Source organism: Copadichromis virginalis, linkage group LG16, assembly GCF_057382275.1.
Source record: "Copadichromis virginalis isolate Kocher_CV1m ecotype Utaka linkage group LG16, C_Virginalis_male_GT1.1, whole genome shotgun sequence".
In the NCBI taxonomy this organism is placed as follows: Eukaryota; Metazoa; Chordata; class Actinopteri; order Cichliformes; family Cichlidae; genus Copadichromis; species Copadichromis virginalis.
Window position 1 is genome coordinate 23,728,283 of NC_140633.1, and position 20,503 is coordinate 23,748,785.

The following is a 20,503-nucleotide window of genomic DNA, read 5'->3' on the forward strand; positions in this document are numbered from 1 at the left end:
CTTATGAAAGACTTTTTGAAAAGAAGACACTGTCAAACATCTTTGTGAAGCATCTATTTGTCACTAAGCTACTGAAATCGTGCAGCACTGAACTAAGTAAGAGCAGGGCTTTCTAAATCTGTTAACCATCTCACCAGCAATTCAGACTAAACGGACTCACATCCTAAGCCTCAAATTCTCATCAGATGGTTCGACAGTTTCTTCAGCTTTATCAAAGTGATGATCCTAGTGGTATATTAGCTTCATGTAGCATGTTGAGATGAGAAAATGGAAACACATTTAGAGGGGACTGAATGACACCCAGTTCCAGCCTTCACATAGCCCTGAATTGCTACCTCACTGTGTCAATGCAGTGCTACAGTGGTCTGTAATTAATTTCTGTTGTCTCCTCAGTGCATTAAGACCTACAAGTCAGACTGGCATGTGGTCAACTACAAGTATGAGGACTATTCAGGGGACTTCCGACAGCTTCCAAAGTAAGTCTATAGTTAAAAAATCCTCGACTCAGCACTACAGTGTGGTTATAGAGGTGCCGTCACATTGTTATGAGGGGTTAAGAAGAACTGCTATGCTATACAGCTGGTTTAAAGCTAAATCCTGCAGTCACACAGTTTTGTTTGTTTTAGCCCGATCACACACGCAAGCTGTCGCCTATTCAGTTTTCTGTGTCTGACAACTTGCGTGACTTAATTAGAAGGAAACACAGCATACAAATAACTGTTGCACACATTTAAAAGACTGTTTCCTTTTCCTAGTGCATTGAGCAATTTCTGAACGCAACCAGTGTGGAAACCACCCTCATTGTTTAGAGATTGTGTCATCACCTCCAGCTTCTCCCGTAAAGAATCCTTATTTTATAACCAGCGTGTTAGAAAATGAGCTGACAGTGACCTTGTTGGTACAACTGCTGCCAAATGTTCTGTCACTTTACTGAATCTGGGGAAGTTGAAACAATGCATCGTGACGTCGGTCGCCAGTTTAAAAAATTAACAGTATTTTTAGATGGTGATTCTCACCTTTTGGCACCTGCTCATTTTCCAGCAAGCTGTGTGTGCGTTGTGTTTCCACGAGGAGCCGAAAAGTCGTTTGTGCTCCTCTTGAGAAAGCCTCAAAATGTAAAATGACTTATTATAAAAAATAGGGAAGAAAAAAATTTGAATGATCTCACCAAACCGCTTCAGTCACACATGCTGGATAGATTAGCAAAGCCATGAAAGAGCCATCGTAAGCTGTCTATAGTGCTCTGTGTGTGTATGAAAAACCTGCAGGCTTTTGTTGTTGTGATGAATAGATTCACTTGACATATCTCCCCTTGAGCTATTATACTTACACTGTATTTGGGTTTTTCCAGTAAAGTGTCCAGGCCTGATAAATTGGCTGTCCATGTATTTGAAGTGGATGAAGATGTCGACAAAGATGAGGTGAGTTCTTTGTCAGAAGATATGGACGGTGTGAAGAAACACCCATTGCTTATTTTTAGTTTCTAGGGTGCCTAAAGTTTCACGTACTGTAACTTAGGGACACTTTCAAAGTGAAAAAATCAAATGTGTATATTTGACCTCTCCCTGATTGTGCTTATTTAACCATCAAAAGACCAAAACAGCACTTAAAACTTAGAAACATTTATGAATGGATGTTTTTTTCTTTTATTCATAAATAATGCACAAACATTGTTATGAGGAGTTTTAGCCACTTTATTAGATACACCTGTTCAATTGCTCATTAATGCAGATATCTATTCAGCCAATCGTATGACATCACATGACCATTTAGGAATGTAAAGATGCTCCAAATGACTTATTGAAGTTTAATCCAAGCTCTGGAATAAGAGCAGAAAGGTGACTTAAGTGAGTTTGAAGGTGGCATAGTTTTTGGTACCAGACAGAAATTCAGTTTTCAGAATATTTCAGAAAATGCTGATATGCACACTGAAAATATTCAGTGTGCAGAAATTCTGTGGGTCACAGGAGAGTGGTCTCAGTTTCTGCTGCAACGTTTGGAAGGTGGGATCAGAATTTGAAACATGAAAGCATGGATCCATTTTGCCACATAGAACACGTAGTATCCATGTTCTGATGGCCGCTTCCAGCATGACACAAAGCTCAAATCTTCTCAAACTAGTTTCTTGAAGATGACAACGAGTTGACTGTATTCAAACGGCCTCCGCAGTCAAACGATCACAATCCAACAGAGCATCATGGATGTGCATCCAGTAACTATGTGATGCTATCATGTAAACATGGACTAGTTCTCAGGGAACATTATTGAATCTATCCCATGAAGAATTAAGGCAACTCTGAAGGTAACAGAGGATCGAACCCAGTACTAGCAAGGTACCTTTAAAAAAATAAAAATAAAAAATAAAACGTGTGTTTGATACCAAATTACATCCAGTGTGTCAATGTGCAGAACAGAGCTCCATTAATGTTTGTAATGCCACTAGTGAAAGTCTGTTGATAGATTCAGGTTTCCTCCTGCACAGTAACAAGGTTGCAATAAAAAGAGATAAAATAGCTCAGGAACTTTTAACAAAGTTTGTGGACTTTTTGATTAACTGGATCGTGATTTTGAAAAAGCTGAGTTTAGTTGTCATTTAGTTCTATTATATTTAACATAGTCCTTCAATTCCTTGTGAAACTTGGCAACTGACAGGGGAAAAAAACTAGATGGATAAATGGCACTGCGTGCCAGAGAGAGGGGGTGAAATCCCAGCGTTTAATTTGGGTGTGAACTGTTCCTGTAAATAAGAGTTCATGTTAGTTCATGTTAGTTTTTAGTTTTTCGCACAGTTGAGTTTCTTGATTCCTCTTGATGACACGAACCTCACCCTCAAAAATGTTGTGCACTGTTAAATTTCACTTATCCCCACTTACGCCTTTCATGTTTTTATTGTATGGCGATAAAAGGCATTTTTGTGTCTAATAGGTGAGTTAACAGTAATTACAGCGTTGCACGTGCACCATGTATTTTGTTTCACATTGAAATTTAAGGGCTCCAGTGCAACATTTGGACCTTTTTATCCTCTGCTAATTCATGTATGACAGAGTGGGTGTGCAGTCTTGTACAGATTAAACAAGTGCTTGTTGTCTTTGGAATGACTGGGAGGAATTCACAACAAGGAGGCTCATAAGTCACCTGACAGACACTCAGATTTGTTGGGAGTCTTCAAAGCCTTAAAGATAATGCGGAGCTGTTACAGATACAATTGTTAAGGTCACACCGCTTCATAGGATGTATGATGAAGATCCTGACCTGCCCTTGTTGCACAATATGTCAAACTGTGCCTCCTATAGGCAAGAGAGTATAGGAGCTGAAATATAATACATGATCTTTAGAAAGATTTCTAGAACTCAGCGCTGCACAATGTATTTTCCCTTTTAAATAAAAGGAGCTTTGATTGAAAGAAGTGCAAGTCCCCAGAGAGTAAAATCTGGGAAAGGAGGATTGGAAAGACTTCAACACAATAGAAAGGCTCATCCTTCACGACCCACACTACAGAATATTTTTAAATGGGGAATTTCCTCATGTAGATGAGAGAAAAGGATATAAAGCCTTCCTGTAAATTTCCCGAAAGAAATCTTCGTGCCTGTTCTAACCGTACATTGAGACCGCATTCACTATCAGCTGTGTAATGTGGTTTATCTGCACTTTGTCTGACTGTAGATTTTTAGTGTGGCCTTTTGAGTTGGGTTTTTTTTTTTAATCATGTCCTTGACAAAGTTTTCTCAGGCAAAGAGAGTTCTGAGATCCTAAACTCAGAGACTTTTCTGCTTCTCTGCAGACCTGCAAATGTTGTCTAGACACTGACTAGTGGAAATGGGACTCTGAACCTTTCCAGGTGCTTTTCAGCTCACTTCACAAACTTCCACACTGAAAATATTATAATTCCTGCCAACGCCCAATAAAGCAAATCCTTTTTGCTTTATTGGGCTGAGAGAAGAAGCCGGACTCAAATGATAACATCTTGAAAGCCCATTCGCTCTTCTCATTGTACTCTTTCAAATTTGGAAAGTGTATCTGCAAATGATATGTAAGGCTGATATAAACCTGGACCAAACTATAGAGTTTGACCGCCGTATCTCCTCTTTCATCATTATTCCCCTAATTAGTTTATTTTTACAGATCACGAGAGCGGTGTTTGTGTGAAAGGCGTGATCTCATACAAACCTCCGTGAACGTTTGAGATGACTGGGCCCATGTGTCACAGATCTGCTATGAAAGCTGAGATATATTTATTTAGTTTAACAGTCATAGTTTGTTTTATGTTCTTCTGCCTTGGTTGTTTGGACTGAGAAAGTCCTACATAGTGCCGGGATCTGTGTCATCTCAGACCACAAGATCAAAGACTTTCTGCACAGCAAGACAGAGCTTTGGCAGGGTGGGGCAATTGGTGACATATTATTGTATGCCGCTTCACCGCAAAAATGTCCAAATAAAGTCGCACAAACTTTTCTTTAGATAAAATCAGACATTGTTTTGAAATGTATACATGATGTGTGTGTGTGTGTTTGGAGCACGTTGTCTCCATGTTTATTTACTGCAGCTTGTTTCAACCACACACACAAAAAGAAAAGTGAAATGATTTAATTCCTGAATTGGCACATTTGTGCATATGCTATGAAGACGACTAGATTTTAAATCTATATGGCTGGTTAAGATGTATGCATTATCCTTTTGGTGTTATGTAATTGTCTGATCTTGTGTCCTTGTCTCCTGCAGGACACAGCCTCCTTAGGCTCCCAGAAAGGTGGAATCACTAAACAGGGCTGGCTGTATAAAGGAAACATGAACAGTGCTATCAGTGTCACCATGAGGGTAAGGTGGCAATAAAGACCACATTAATTGACTGTATGATTTATTTTTATTTTTTTCAACCCAAGTAATCGATTTTGTGCAAATTTTTTAACATTTACTAGTTCCAGTTTTTCAAATGTTGGGGTCTGTTTCTTTTCTTTGTTTTATATCATGGCACCCAAAATGTTTTGAACCAAATGAGCACATGACGCCATCTTTGTTGTTTATTTCACATTTTGGAAAGTTCTCCTCATTTTACTATTCCATGTTTTTTCCCCTTCATATGATCACTCGCTGTTCAGTTTAACCTGTTTTAGTTATCTTTTTGCAAATACAAATAATTCTTATTTCCTGTCTTTCTTCTTTTTCAGTCATTCAAGAGGAGATATTTCCACCTGACTCAACTTGGAGATGGTTCTTATAACTTAAACTTCTACAAGGATGAGAAGATCTCCAAAGAGCCCAAAGGAACTATTTTCTTGGACTCCTGTATGGGTGTGATTCAGGTACATTAAGGCAGTGATTGCTAAACCTCATTGACCCAAGATGACCTGCATGCTTTGCCAAACGGGATATCCCTGTCTGCACATGTGGTAGTGTGGCCCCTGGGGGAAAACGCAGTTTCCCCAGAATGAACCGGTATTATAACGATTTCCTCTTTCCAGTTGTTTTCTGTATAAATTTATTTCTCAGCATTCGGGATGAATCACTATCTGTAACAGGCAAAATTTGAACTGAAATTATTCTAACAGTGATGCGCTGCTGCTGAAAAGTGAGCCCGTGAGAGCTTCTCTTCTCCACTTCTATGAAACCTGAGCTCGCTCTACCCCAAGGTCGTGTTTTTCTGCTGACTGTCAGCTGTTGAAACAAGGTGAATGCTGAGGTCTCGATTCTAAGCACTTTCCCCGAGCCTCACAATCAATGCCACGTGCTAACAGCTGAATGTAGGCCAACACTCACTGGATGCATTATCATCTATCTACAGCGTGAACAGATGGAAAGAACCTGTTTTTTTACCTCTGAGGCACCCAGCTGGCTGGGTTACCTCAAGTGTAAGCTGAGGGGAGTGTGCAGGATATTTGAATGCTTCAAGATGTGTGTGGGTTATAGCGGCTGTGCCATTCCTCGGGTTTGCTGAACCTCCACGTCGCCCAGTTTTCAACCAAAGACCCCTGCTCATATAATTGCAGCTCCTGGCTCAGTCCAGCAGCTTCACTGCCAGCTTTCTGAGCTCATTTTTAACAGAGAATCTCAGTAATTAAAAAGAAAAACCATTTGAGGCTATTTTTTAAAAATCATTGTGTGACTAAAAAGCTCAGCGACAAATCCAACACACTCAGTGTTGTTGATGTGGACTACTCCAAACTGGTCTCAAGAGCTGAGATATAATGGGACCAGATTATAAATCAGTGATAAAGAACATTTAATTTGATCCTTTTTCCTTATGCGTCTTACGGGAGTGATTTAAGTACTGCGGTTATTTTGCGGTCTTCTGTTCGCGAGTGTTAGCCAATCAGAAGAAAACTGGCTTAGGTGAGTGGAGACTTAGAGAGGAGCTAAAAGGGTGTTTTTTTTCCCCACACATTGGATGAACTGAGGGGCTTCAAGGCCAAGTATGACCAGAAATAATGACTACAATAGGTCCACTTTAATGAATATTAAAGCTAAACTGCTTTTCCTTGTTTAATGATTTAAGCTGGCCCAGATGAAGTTGCTCCATGAGTATAACTGCAGTTGTTTTTAACGCTGCAGCTTAGAGATGCTAAAGAGGCTTCAAGCTGAGCCTCAAGCTGGTCCTCCACTTTGTAAAGACGCCAACATACAGTCAAACACACACTGCATTTGTCATATATCAACCGACCAGCACTCTCTTTGTAATAACAAACAGCTAAAAAATGTTAAGTGTTCTATAACTCAGTTTTCCAAAAGTTTTCCTTTCTGCTCTCTTCTTTCTTACTCTTTAAAGTAAGGATACAGAATCATTTTAAGGACCGTCGAGTCAGTTTCCCTGAGTTGAGTCTCCGACCTCAGGTGATGACACTGGTTAAGTCTCTTTATCAGGACTCTGGTTTTATTTCTGTCCCAAACACCCCTCTCTGTGTTTACTCAGCTAGTCTGCAGATATTGTCTCTCCCTCCCAGTCACTCCCACTACATTGCAGGAAAGCTGCAGAGATAACCACCATAACACAATCCAGTGACTGTTGACAATAATAAAATGGCTCCTCTATTTCTCTAAAACAAATTCTTCTGGAATCGTTTATTAAAGTACCCTAATAAGCATCAGACCTCAGAGTCACTGAGTCATAGACAAACTGCAGCTCAGTCAGCCCTCATTGGTTCTGAATGGGCTTTAATAGAATAACACGAAAGCCCAAATGAGGCAGTGGCATCAGCCTTCGTGGCTGTTTTGAGGTCATCACTGGCAGAAGGGCTTTGTTATCCAGATGTAAATGCTTCGTCCCTCCATAACTCACGTTCCTTCCATTTGCTCACTGCAGCATTTAAATTAAATTTGAGTTTCGATGCTTACATGTTTACCAAACTTGGACTCAATATTCAAATATATACCAGGTCTTTATTTTTTAAGGTTTTAACCGTAGATTACAATGAAGTGAGGGTGATGGTGGAATAAGAGCAACTACTGCCTCATGGGGCCGTGTTCTCTTCAGAGAGGGGGGTGAAACATCCCTTCTGCCATGTTCACTATGTTCACTACTGGATGTTTGATGTTTAAAAGTGAAAAATTAAACTCAGTCTGTCTGTATGAGATTCCACTGATCCAATCTATTCAGTAATAACAGGTCTTTTATTTTTCTATCGTTATAATTTAAATTCAGTTTAATACATTTTTATTTATATAGCTCAAAGTCGCAACAGTAGTCTCAAGGTGGTTTATGTTACATGGTAGAGACTCTATCATAATACAGAGAAAACCCCAACAATCAAATGACCCCTCATGAGCAAGCATTCGGTGACAGTGGGAGGGAAAAACTCCCATTTAACAGGAAGATACCTCCAGCAGAGTGAGGCTCAAAGAGGGGGAGCCATCTGCTACGACAGATGGGGGTGAGGCGAGGAAGACAGGACACAAAACACACTGTGGAAGAGAGCCAGAGATTAATAATAACTAATGATTGAACGCTTGTTTTGCAATGTTCAATAAGTTTTTATCTGCACTGTCTACAACTCTTTCCTTCCTTTTTATCCCCCACCATGCCGTCTCTGCAGAACAACAGGGTTCGAAGGTTTGCTTTCGAGCTTAAGATGCAGGATAAGAGCACCTACCTGCTGGCTGCAGACAGCGAGGCGGAGATGGAGGAATGGATCAACACGCTCAATAAGATCTTGCACAGTAGCTTTGAAATCGCCATGCAGGAGAAGAGAAATGGAGACATTCACGATGGTATGTGTGCGTTTGTCTGGATTCTTCCACATGAAAGGGAGTCTTTATTTGTTGGTATTCCTGTCGAGATAGCTTCCTTATTCTGGGAAAAGGTTTTGTGAAATTGTGCAGATTAATGAAGAGAATTTTCATGCTTAGTCAGTTATTAATAAGGGCGACCTTCTCACTTAATCTCACTTTTTTTTCCCTGGCCGTGTGCATGTAGTATGTGGAGATGTGATACCAGACCACCCAGGCTTTTAATACTCACCTCCTGTCTCACAGGAGGCTTAGCCGTGAAGCAGAGAGGCTGAATGCGTCTGCATAAAACACTCCGCTAATCTTTCTAATTCCTCTGCTTGTATTAATCATCCTGTGCATGAGAGAGGGGAAAGAATAAAAGCGCTATTGCGCTTGAAAAGATCTGGAAGCTTTCTTTTAAATATGCCACTGAGACCTGCAGTATCCCCATCTCAGTCCCGGGTGATTCCTGCACAGCTGAATTACTGTTTACCGAACTTTCACGTGTCAGTGAGTGATTAAAGAGGTTTTACAACCCTAGGTGGTTTTTCTTAAGGTTTACATATTTTCCCCACACCCATTGTTTCTTGTATTTTCTGACAGATGATGATCTTGGAAAGTCAGACAGCTCCTCTGGCAGTATGGACAGCTTTCAGGTAGGTCCTACTTTCTCTGTTGGATGTGCATGCAATCTCCTGTCCTCACTGAAGGAGCAAGAAGGCACAGAAGGAACCATCCTTGCTACAAACATGCGTCTTAAATTTAGATTTAAATGTTGAGGGTGACACAGCCAATTTCCCAGTGATTCATTTGAATCACTGGACCCCTCCCTCCTATTGGCCTTCTCAGGATTATATCTAATATGATTTTTCCTTTAAGAGCGCGTTTTGCCCAGAATATATACAGAATGCATACAGTCAGCAATATCCAATCCAAGAGACCCAGCAGGGAGAAAAGCATTAGGAGCTTTGATGATTTTTGAGGATAGAATCCTCTCTGGTATTTAACGGGGAAACTGTCTGACGACTTGCAGGCTGCAAATATTTTTCCGATATTTATGGTGGTTTTTTTGTTTTGTTTTTTTTAAAAGCTCTTCTTGCTGTTATTGTGATGAGTGGTACGTAATAGTAAAGCCATATGTGCATGGAAACTGGTGGTAACAGTTGGGTGGAAAACAGTTTGACAGGATAGAGTGTGCTCCAGGGAAATGTGTGCTGGTACCACCTGACTCTCACCCCTGTCTGCACAGCACAATCGGCCTGTAAAATATGGAGCCTGACTTCCAGATCGGTGCGAATGACAAATGTTCTACTAATAAAAACAACAACTCGCCGTGAATCTCCCGGCCAGCGCTTCCACTGTTTCAGACAGTTTGCGGTTCAGTTTAGGAAATGCTTTCCTTCTCCGCAGAGCACAAGAGATATAGAGTCTAGGATGAAGAATGAAACCAGGCTGAAGCTGTTCACGCTGGATCCGGACACACAGGTAAATTAAGGCGCACTAATGTTCACTTTGTCCCATTTGGTGATAACACCCGACCCAGTTTAATGCCATACCGTCTTTTGAACTATCTTTAGAAACTCGATTTCTCAGGAATAGAGCCAGACGTGAAGCAGTTTGAGGAGAAGTTTGGCAAGCGTGTGCTGGTGAACTGCAACGACCTCTCGTTTAATTTGCAAAGCTGCGTGGCCGAGAACGAGGAAGGGCCAACAACAAACGTAAGCTGGATCTCTTTTTCTTTTTCTTTCCGCATCAGGCCTTAAATAACAGAAATATCATTATCTGCCTGACTAAGGATGGATGAGATGGGTTTGTTACAGCAGGCCGGATGGACTTGTCTTATTATTTGAGCTGGTGAACGACTCCCGTTGGCATAGCAACCAGCCTCCAGGCTCAGAAATGGCAAACAATTTGCATAATGAAGTCTGCTGTCCTGCTGTCCCTCCCAGCAGAAACTGTCTATTAAAACTTCAACATGGTCCACGCGCACGCAGAGCAAATGCTTCGAAGTGCGTTCACGCAGCTCCCTCCACTGAAATTTTACAGCAATAGCTGTTAGCTGTCCGTGAGACACGTGTCCATCAGTCCAGCTTTTTCTCTGATGCCAGTGGTCAAATATATTTATATGTACTGTAAAGTCACGTGACACTGGATCCACTGAAATACTACAATGTAATTAGTTATATTTATGCTTTTATTATTTAATACTCTTTATTTTTATCTACACTACACCAGTGCACATCACATTAAGTTCAGTAAAATTAGTTATTGTTAGCTGTGGCTCTTGGGAGCATTTTATGTGGCCTGTAGGCACAATAAAGGACAAATACACTGCTTTTTTTTATCAACATCATACTTTATCCTTTAAAGTATCTTTTATCCAAGTCATACTTTGATATCTTAGTGTAGTACAAGATGAAAGGAGCCATCATAGCAGCCCAAAGACATCACAGCATACCTAACACATGTGCATAGTACTTTAGTCTGATTGGCAGGACTATCAGACTCGTTCTAATAAATTGACACTGTGCTCTTTCTCCAGGTGGAGCCATTCTACATCACCCTGTCGCTGTTTGACATCCAGAATGGCAGAAAAATCTCCTCTGATTTCCACGTTGACCTAAACCACCCCTCTGTCAGGGGCATGATGCCCAATAACAGCAGTCAGTATATGAACGGGGGAGGCGATGGCCGACCCGACAGCCAGCGGTTGATCCACGGGATGCCAGAAGCAGCCATGCAGTATCCCAGACAGGTAAATAAATACTTGAAAAACACTGATTCTTGTTTTTCTTCATCTTAATGACTGCACTGGGGAAATCTACCAATACATATTCAAATCTGTTCTAACATTTCGATTCATAGGGAGTGTTTTCGGTAACATGCCCACACCCAGATATCTTCCTGGTGGCCCGCATAGAGAAGGTGCTTCAGGGGGGTATCAACCACTGTGCCGAGCCATACATGAAGAGTTCAGACTCCACCAAGGTACTGACCCCGTGTTCCTCTAGAATCAGCAGATTCCACCAAATTATTCCACATTATGCAAAGATAATCTTCCCAGTTTGCAATCGCTGACCAGTTGCGCAGAAACTCAACAAAAGCATTGACTTTGGCTCTACAAAGTAGGTGCACACCCCGAGGGCAGAACAGTGGGTAGTAATGTGATTCAGTCCAGCATGTTGGTCGAAGGACTGTGTGCGTGTGTTTGTTTTCTCAAATGTGTGCGTACTCTGGTTGAGATTGGCAGCTTGCTGAATATTGTTACAGTTACTGTAAGAGACGAGGTCCAGCTTGTGCGTGTTTGTGTCGAAGCTCAAGCGTGTTTCTGTTTTGCACCAGGTGGCACAGAAGGTCCTGAAAAACGCCAAGCTGGCATGCAACCGGTTAGGCCAGTACAGGATGCCTTTTGCCTGGGGAGCAAGGTACTTTTCCTCCTTAAATACATCTGCATGCTATCTCTGTGAGTTTTACATCAAGACCACAATTCAAACGGACATAAACCAACTCCACAAGTGCTTAAGGAAGTGATTTTATAGTGATTTTAAATCCCAAATGTCACCAAACATTGCTGCGATTAAACCGTCACAGAGAAAGAATTAAGCATTAAGAATTAATTGCTCTACTTCAACAAATCAAGTTCAAACAGACTTAATGTTTGAGCCCATAAAATTAGCAGGAAAGCATTGACTGAGGTCAAGACTGAAAGGTGTTTTCCCATAGTCTTATATAGGAGCCCAGGTCTTTTTGCATCCAGAGCTATCGCCATCTGGTGGCCTTCAGCGTACCCAAGCATACGTGTCATTAATGTTAGCATCCTGTTACAAGCATTGTCACAGGTGGATAGATGCTTTCTTCTGCATAGCCCTGCGGTAGGTGAGTCATGTGGGCAAGGGAAACCTCTACAAACATTATCTTTAAAACTGGACAACATGCACTAACATGATCTAGAAAGATGAAAGTCACTACAGGGCAGAGAAAAACATGTAATTTGATGTTTAAAGTGAACTATTCCTGAAGGTTTTCTCTTTTTTATATCAATGTATGCTTAAATTTTGGGTGCGCTTTTAATACTCATTGTGAAACTGTTTCCCTGGGCTCTAGTGATGATGATTTCTTTGATTTGTGGTCTCGTGACATATTATACACTCAACATTTACTCCAAAACCTGAATAAATAAAGAAATGAACAAATATTGTGAAGTCTAGTGTAGTCCAGCAAGCTATCAGGTCTCCTTTGTTCAAATATAATAATCGATAAAAAGGAATTTAGATGCCTCTGACTTTTCTTTTTTTCTTGCAGACCTTTGTTCAAAGATGCTTCAGGGACTCTTGACAAAACTGCTCGCTTCTCCGCTCTATACAGACAAGACAGCAACAAACTGTCCAACGACGATATGCTCAAGCTGCTGGCTGATTTCAGGAAGTTAGTAATGTTTCTCCACTCTAATATAAACTGTATGAATAGTTTGCAGGTGCTCTGTAAGGAAAATATGAGCCTATAGGTTGGGTTTTGGCAAAATGCTGGACTATTAGTATATAAAAATCAGATCGTTGCTCAGAAGTGTTAACGTGTTCACATACGGCTCATCGAATTTCTCGACGTCAGCCGCCTGTTTCTTATTCGGCCTGTGGTAAACGATAGCAAAGGCTTAACTTGAGTTTATTTTCCTTTCCTCAGGCCAGAGAAGATGGCCAAGCTGCCTGTAATCCTAGGAAACCTCGATGTTACCATTGACAACGTAGCCCCAGACTTGTCAAGTAAGCCCTCTAAACTCACCCTATGAAGCCAATATAAGAGATGAGAACTGCTTCTGCTCAGACTAGACAGGTTACATTGTCTGCAGGCTGTATATTTGTTCTCCCTCTCTCTTTCCTGTTTCTCTCTTATAGATTGTGTTACCTCATCCTACATCCCTGTGAAGCAGTTTGATGTCAGCGAGAAGAGCAACATCTTCTTTGAAGTGGAGGAGTTTGTGCCGTGCATTGCCAAATGTTCTCAGCCTTTCACCATCTACAACAATCACCTCTATGTCTACCCGAAGCACTTGAAATACGACAGCCAAAAGTCATTTGCGAAGGTATTTCATTTATTCTGCGCTGTTATTTTGTTGGTTTATTGATGTAGGAACGCAGGTATATTACATGTTTTGCCTCTGTGAAGGTTTCTCGCAAATTTCCAGCCAGTTTATTTCAGATTTGCCGTTTGTGTTTGCCCTAAGGCTAGAAACATAGCTGTCTGCATCGAGTTCAGGGACTCGGATGAGGAAGAGGCTGTTGCACTTAAGGTAAAATGCATGCAGGAAAATATGCGGAAAAATCCCCCGAGGATAATCCTATCAGTCCGAGAGTTAATGGGCTATTGTTGTTGTTTCTCAGTGCATCTACGGCCGGCCTGGAGGACCCTTGTTTACCAAAAATGCCTTTGCCTCCGTGTTACATCACCAGCAAAATCCTGAATTCTACGATGAAGTAAGCACACTCTACCTAACCTTTAAAAAGAAAAAAAAAATCATTGTAAGTTCTAAACATTAATGCACGACAGAGTGTTTATTTGTGCTCCTCTGCTTCAGTTTAAGATTGAGTTGCCAACCCAGCTCCACGAGAAGCATCATCTTCTCTTCACCTTCTATCACGTCAGCTGCGATAGCAACAGCAAGGCCAGCACCAAAAAGAGAGAGCAGGTTGAGATGCAAGGTAAGGCACCATGATTAAAAATAACACTCTCGGCACAGATATGCAAAGCTCTTATTTGATGACGTCCTACTCTGTCTCTGCTCTCAGTTGGTTACGCCTGGCTCCCGTTGCTGAAGGACGGTCGGGTGATCATGAATGAGAGTCAGATCCCGGTTGCCGCCAACCTACCTGCCGGATACCTCAGCTGTCAGGAGGGTGCCAGCAAGGTGCAGTGCACTACTAGCCATGAAAGTGCTGATGAAAACCGATTGAGGTTATACATAGCACAAATATGAAACTGCTGAGTAGGATATGCTCTGTCCAGATTGCATGTCAGACAGTTGCTTAGTGCTGCTAACCCACTTAACAAACACCTTTTAGACACTGGATAGGAGTTCTCAAGTGTCCCTCTACGTATGTTCTCATTCACTTTATGATATGATTGTCCAGCTTATATAGCATATAGCTGGAGAGAGAGCTGAGAGATCTTTTTAAAATATATTAAGCCACTTCTTCCCCAAAATCTCTAACAGAAGATTGACTCAGTTCAGAACAGGTTGTGGCCTTGGGAGTTAGCTTTGAGAGACAGTAACTCACCCGTTGGTGGCATCCATGTCTATGGAGGTAGTGACAGAAACATGCTTTTTCTTTTTCTCATTTTACAGCATTTGGGCCCTGAAGTGAAATGGGTGGATGGAGGAAAACCGTTATTCAAAGTTTCCACCCACCTTGTGTCCACTGTCTACACTCAGGTTAGTTTTCCGCCCCTGTTTCGTCTGCACCCTACCAGTGTGTTATTTCTTTTGTGTTCTCGGTTTGTGCTCTTCATAGCAACAAAGGTTTTGTTTCGCTTTGTCTTTCAGGATCAGCATTTGCACAATTTTTTCCATTACTGTCAAACCATTGCATCAGGCGCCCAGGCGTCAGGAGGAGAGCTGGTCAAATACCTGAAGGTAAATCAGTCACTGCAAAATTTAAGGGTTCCAATTAACTAGAATTCATGAACCCTATTATTAACATTTAAAGCGCTAAATAGACAAGCCCCTGCTTATATATCAGAGCTACTGAGACAGTTTTTATTCAAACTGTGAAGCAGTTTGTAACTCTGTGTTTTGAAAAGTGCTATACAGGCAAAGTGGTTGTTATTATTCGGCATATACTCTTGTTGTTGTTGGAAGGAAATGCTTATTTTTGTTTGGTTGTAACGCAACAGTCACACTGGGCTGGTGCTGAATCACATGCAGATTAGTGATCTCTGTTTTTTTTGTGTGCGCGTGTGTTGTGGCTTGCCAATATCGCACCCTTCTGGACAGTTTGTGCACAGCTTGTTCCATTTCCCCGTTTATACAGAGTTTAACTGCAGAGGCTGGGCTGATACCAGTAAATCTGTCAGAGGTCTTCTCCTAGTTTGCATGATGTCTTTTCCATATTTTTCTGTGATACTGGCAGCTCAGTTATCGCCTTTTCCGTCGCTAACTGTCAGTCCACGGGAAAACTCGCTTTACTTTTCCCCTGGTGAACGTTGACACAGAGAGCCACGTTTGGTCCAGTGCATCTCTTGGGCTATAATATAAACAGAGCAGTGAACACAAACAATAGCCAGAGGGTCAAACGGCAGGTCAGCTGTGCCGACTGGCAACCCGCCAAATTACTTGGCAGGCTCGTGTTAGTTTCCTGTGCGCAGGCACCGATGCACCAGTATCTGCTCTCAGCCACGTTCAAGGCGCTGAAGCATACAGTGTGGATGATTAGCACAGTGTTATCCACACGTGTACTCCTGTTGTGAGTAGATTAGCTTTCCCTGAAGGTCTTCTCAATTAGCCTTTCATGCACATTTTAAACGTGTTTTTTTTTTACATTTATTTCCCTCATTTTACACAAAAGGTTTGTGAACAAATCCTTTGTAAACATGTAAGCATCTGTGGTGATGCTTTAATCTCAGAGTCTGCATGCCATGGAGAGTCACGTGATGATCAAGTTCCTGCCCACCATCCTCAATCAGCTGTTCAGGGTGCTAACCAGTGCCACCCAGGAAGACGTGGCAGTCAACGTCACCAGGCAAGAATCCATGAAGTGCTTCATCTCTATAGAGCAAATTAAATTCCATGCAATTTACTGTTATTGAAATATCAGTCATATATCATTATATATGCTAAAAATATTGAAAGAAAGCAGCTCAGTTTGCCATCGGCTAGATATCGTGTTATGTGTGAGGGGTAGTCACATATAAGCTGTTGCATCTGCCTGCACCCTTTTTGCCTGAAATATAACTGCTAAATTCCTTTTTTTTCCCTTTTGTCTTGCTGTGATCAGAGAGAAATGAATGAATTCATGAATGGAAGTTAATTTTCCAGTGTCGTGAGAGCAGAATCTTAGCGTAGAAACTGTTATCTCACTTGAGCTTTTGCCTTTCGTCCTGTTAGAGTCATGATTCACGTTGTGGCGCAGTGCCACGAGGAAGGTTTGGAGCACTACCTTAGATCTTACGTGAAGGTAAATTTCACATGTCAGATCCATATTTCTGTTGTATTTGACCTTTACATAATTATATATAGTCACGTATGAATTGACATGTCTGTCTTTGCGTGTCTCTGATGCAGTATGTCTTCAAGACTGAGCCATACACATCCTCCACCACCCGAACGGTGCACGAGGAGTTGGCTAAAGCCATGACTGCAATCCTGAAGCCTTCCACTGACTTCCTCACAAGTAACAAGCTGCTCAAGGTAGCACATTTGTTCTTATTTAAAGGATTACACAGTCTTTAATTATAGCCGTCTGTTCTCTAACTGATAATTGTCCGTTGTGCAGTACTCCTGGTATTTCTTCGAAGCCTTAGTCAAATCCATGGCTCAGTACTTGATTGAGAGCTGTAAAGTAAAGGTAAGTTCGCCGCAGCATGTGCGCTTGACTCCGAGGTGTCCGCTAATGCCCGCTTTATTACACTTTAGGTTCTTCACAGTAGTTTGCAGCATGCCGGGTGTTGTGGACAGCCGGAGCACCACAGTGGAAGTTTTATGTATCCACAGTCTGTCCCACACTGCTGTGCAATTTAATTAGCGGCATTTGTTCGAACCCCATAGGCAACCACATCCCTGTGTTTAACATCCACCACTATGATGTCCTTAAAATGCTGCTTCTCATGTGTAGGACTGTCACAATCCATGGATTAAAGAAATCATTTTAAGCTTGAGCTGAAAAAAATAAGCTTACCATTTCTGTGACATTTAACTATTTTATGCATCTGTAAATGTAAGCTTACTATTTTAACCATTTATCTGCTACATAGCTATTTTTACATTAGCTCTAATAGCAAATTATTTCTGTTTCAAGGATAAAACAAGGATGAATTCATATTTGAAGTTAAAGTCTGAGTATTTATTTACTGTTGAAGGATGTAAGATTGACTCAAATAAACCACAATTCCCACATTTTGAACCTTTGATCTTTTCATGGGAGTTCTTTGGGATGTTTCATGCTGAATAACAACATTTGTAACAACTTACCTGCTGTGCCCTCCAGCTGTCCAGGAACCAGCGCTTCTCTGCATCGTTCCATCACACTGTGGAGACCTTGGTCAACATGATCATGCCACACATCACGCAGAAATACAAGGACAACCTAGATGCTGCCCGGAATGCCAACCACAGCTTGGCAGTCTTCATCAAGGTCAGAAACCAGAGATACTTTATCACAGATGGCTTTCAAAGTGCTTTTCGTTTAGGTAAATGGTAACTAATATACTGTGCTCTCTTTATTTTGTAGCGTTGTTTCAACCTGATGGACAGAGGCTTTGTGTTCAAGCAGATCAACAACTATATCAACTGTTTTGTGCCTGGAGACCCAAAGGTGGGCTGACAAAACAACGTGCAACAGCCTTTATAGAAATAAATTGCACAACAACTTATTTATTCAACTTGAAGTCATAAAGCAAAGCCTTATTATCAGCCATAATTCTTAATTGAGGTTTATTCTCAATACAGACTCTGTTTGAGTTCAAGTTTGAGTTCCTGCGAGTCGTGTGCAACCACGAGCACTTCGTCCCTTTAAACCTGCCCATGCCGTTTGGAAAGGGACGGATTTTGAGATTTCAAGGTGAGAAAGTTGTGATAATGACTGCTAAAGTGTTTGCATATATAAAATGCTTTGCTGTGGAAGGGCAGCAGCGCAAAAGTAGTTCATGAACTTTTTTACAAAATAAAGCACTTGTACCCACAGAACATACTGCACACATACAATAAAATACAGCGTTTTTTTTGTTTTTTTTTAAATAAATAAATGCTCAAAAAATGTACACTGTACACTGTGTTTGTTTTGTGTTTTCCTCAATTAGCCTCATTACCTCCATGTAATACTGTGGAGTCATGTGACACTCCAGTAGGTAGGTGGAAGGTGTCGTGACTTCAATGCCGATCGTTTATTAGTTTCAAATTTCCTCTAAAATCTGAACCTGTCAGTTCTTTAAGCTTTCCTGTAAGCTGGTTCATCTGGGATTTCAGGTTATGATCTTGTCAGATTAGACTGTTTATTACTTGTCATCATCATCAGGTTTGGGGGATTTGGTGTGCTTGTAGTTTGTTTGTTTTTTGGGGGGGGTTTCTATCTTGAACTGGTTTGGGGGTTTGTGGCTATACTGAGTAAACTATTTTCCATCGTTCCTGAGAAACCAGATATCTTTTTAATTCTTGTGTGCTTCAAATGCAGGTTTTAAAAAGATAAAAGCAAAAGGTTTCTGAATAAAGTCATGTGTTTGGGTTTTCTTTACGTGTCTAAAATGCTGCTGGAAACCTGCTGTTGTTCAGCCGCTAGCTTTAGTCGCGTTTCTCAGCGACGTTTGCTGATGTGGAAGTGCAGCTCAACCACAGTGTGAATCTGTCAAACATGAATGTTTGAGCTTTTCCCTTTGTTTTCTCCTCATTTTAGACTGTTTGATGATGTTTATAAGAATCATCTGCCTATAATGAGTTTTAAAGCTGGCTGCAGTAGCTATACTCTCTAAATGTTGATCATTTTTTTCTGATTACTGTCTCTGTGTCAAATTGGTAAGTGAGTTTTTTGGGTTTCTCCTTTCACACTCTTCATCTACTTCTCCTGTCGGTCAGTCCTAGTCTCCTTATCGTCCCATTTATCCTCACAGACCTCCAGCTGGATTACTCGCTGACGGATGACTTCTGTAAGAATCACTTCCTGGTTGGACTGCTGCTCAGGGAAGCCAGCGCAGCTCTGCAGGAGTTCAGGGAGATTCGTCAGATTGCCATCCAAGTGCTGAAGAGCCTCATGATGAAGCATGCATTTGACGATCGCTACACCTCAAAAGTAAGCAGTGTTTTCACACCCCTGTCCCTGTCTTTATGAGTGTGTTTGTGAGACGTGTGTGATATTGAGACATTTCTTTAAATTATTCATTTTGTTTTTCAGAGCCAGCAGGCCAGGTTAGTCACCCTGTACTTGCCCTTGTTTGGTCTGCTCCAAGAAAACGTCAACAGGCTAAATGTGAAGGAAGTGTCGCCGTTCACCGTCAACCACTGCACCAGTGTAAGGGAGCCACCTAGTGTGTTTTCTGAGTATTATGTATTTATCCATGTGCTGTGTCCATTTGATCCAAATTTTAATGCATGTAAAAATATCTCAATAATACTACAAAATAAATGTAACAAATAAATATAATATAATTGTGTGTGCTTTTGATCAGAGATTTTAGAGCTGTCCGTGTTGTTAACTTTCATTAAAAAAAACACACACACAGTGTTTTATGTGGGTTTGATTCATTAAACTCTTTATTTGTCCTGCAGAATGGAAGAGACGATTCTCTCCATACCAACACTTTGATGACACCTCCGAGGTCGAGCACCTTTCTGGACACCGGCTTCCACAAAGATGTTTTTGGAGCCATCTCTGGCACCGGTAAATGATAAGACATTCCTTTTTTTCCCTTTCAGGTTACTTTATGTTTATTTTATGTAACATTTCACTCTTATTCCTTTTTACAGCTTCACCTCATGCGGCGTCCACCCCCAACATTAACTCTGTGCGCCACGCCGACTCTCGTGGATCGCTCATCAGCACTGATTCTGGGAACAGCCTGCCTGAGAGGAACAATGACAAGGGCAGTTCCCTTGACAAGGTATTTGACAGAATGAGCTTTGAGATTCCCGGAAAATGTTTATGTATATGTATTAGAAATCCAATTTAGCCTTTCTTTGACGCATGTGTCTAACATGCAATTCAAAATGGCACTTCAGGCACATCAGATGTCCCCTTATTATGGGAAAAACTGCCACATAAAGTCTCTCTTTGCTAACTTGTGCCATTAACTCCTCACCTTCACTGTATGGCTGGCCATGGCAGACGGAGAAGTTTCTACGGAGACACTCTGTCAATGTCCTGCAATTCTTTACGGAGACTGAGGAGTCCATGCTCTCCGTGCACTCCAAGCGTGCCACCATGGACTTCTCCCTGCTCACTGTCCCCAGTGTGCCAGAGAGGGCCCTGCAGTCCAGCAGTTCACTTCAAGTACAAAACACCTCCTTGCTCCACACAGTCCCTCCTAGGAGTGTCCCATCTGGGAATGATAGTGTGTGTGTGCGCAGGTGTGTGTGTTGATGCCCTAAACTCTAAGCCCTTACTTT

The 20,503-nt window shown here is 41.4% G+C and overlaps 1 protein-coding gene across 3 annotated transcripts in view; it reads left to right on the top strand.

The window, feature by feature from the left end:
- Positions 1–20,503, top strand: part of LOC146690816 (dedicator of cytokinesis protein 9) — a 52,529-nt gene that overhangs the window by 20,039 nt on the left and 11,987 nt on the right. The window contains exons 4-35 of one of the 3 annotated variants that reach the window (XM_085433923.1): positions 394–476; positions 1,352–1,421; positions 4,720–4,815; positions 5,166–5,300; positions 8,025–8,199; positions 8,803–8,855; positions 9,610–9,684; positions 9,777–9,917; positions 10,742–10,954; positions 11,065–11,187; positions 11,542–11,624; positions 12,502–12,624; positions 12,880–12,959; positions 13,092–13,279; positions 13,421–13,486; positions 13,578–13,670; positions 13,772–13,895; positions 13,983–14,101; positions 14,540–14,626; positions 14,738–14,827; positions 15,817–15,932; positions 16,298–16,367; positions 16,475–16,600; positions 16,686–16,757; positions 17,397–17,543; positions 17,640–17,723; positions 17,858–17,969; positions 19,012–19,190; positions 19,293–19,409; positions 19,667–19,778; positions 19,865–19,998; positions 20,223–20,387. In XM_085433923.1, the coding sequence (XP_085290049.1) occupies positions 394–476; positions 1,352–1,421; positions 4,720–4,815; positions 5,166–5,300; positions 8,025–8,199; positions 8,803–8,855; positions 9,610–9,684; positions 9,777–9,917; positions 10,742–10,954; positions 11,065–11,187; positions 11,542–11,624; positions 12,502–12,624; positions 12,880–12,959; positions 13,092–13,279; positions 13,421–13,486; positions 13,578–13,670; positions 13,772–13,895; positions 13,983–14,101; positions 14,540–14,626; positions 14,738–14,827; positions 15,817–15,932; positions 16,298–16,367; positions 16,475–16,600; positions 16,686–16,757; positions 17,397–17,543; positions 17,640–17,723; positions 17,858–17,969; positions 19,012–19,190; positions 19,293–19,409; positions 19,667–19,778; positions 19,865–19,998; positions 20,223–20,387 (3,651 nt within the window). Of the gene's footprint in view, positions 1–393; positions 477–1,351; positions 1,422–4,719; positions 4,816–5,165; positions 5,301–8,024; positions 8,200–8,802; positions 8,856–9,609; positions 9,685–9,776; positions 9,918–10,741; positions 10,955–11,064; positions 11,188–11,541; positions 11,625–12,501; positions 12,625–12,879; positions 12,960–13,091; positions 13,280–13,420; positions 13,487–13,577; positions 13,671–13,771; positions 13,896–13,982; positions 14,102–14,539; positions 14,627–14,737; positions 14,828–15,816; positions 15,933–16,297; positions 16,368–16,474; positions 16,601–16,685; positions 16,758–17,396; positions 17,544–17,639; positions 17,724–17,857; positions 17,970–18,207; positions 18,256–19,011; positions 19,191–19,292; positions 19,410–19,666; positions 19,779–19,864; positions 19,999–20,222; positions 20,388–20,503 lie in introns of all 3 variants that reach the window. The other 2 variants (XM_085433924.1, XM_085433922.1) reach the window with 2 other exon arrangements.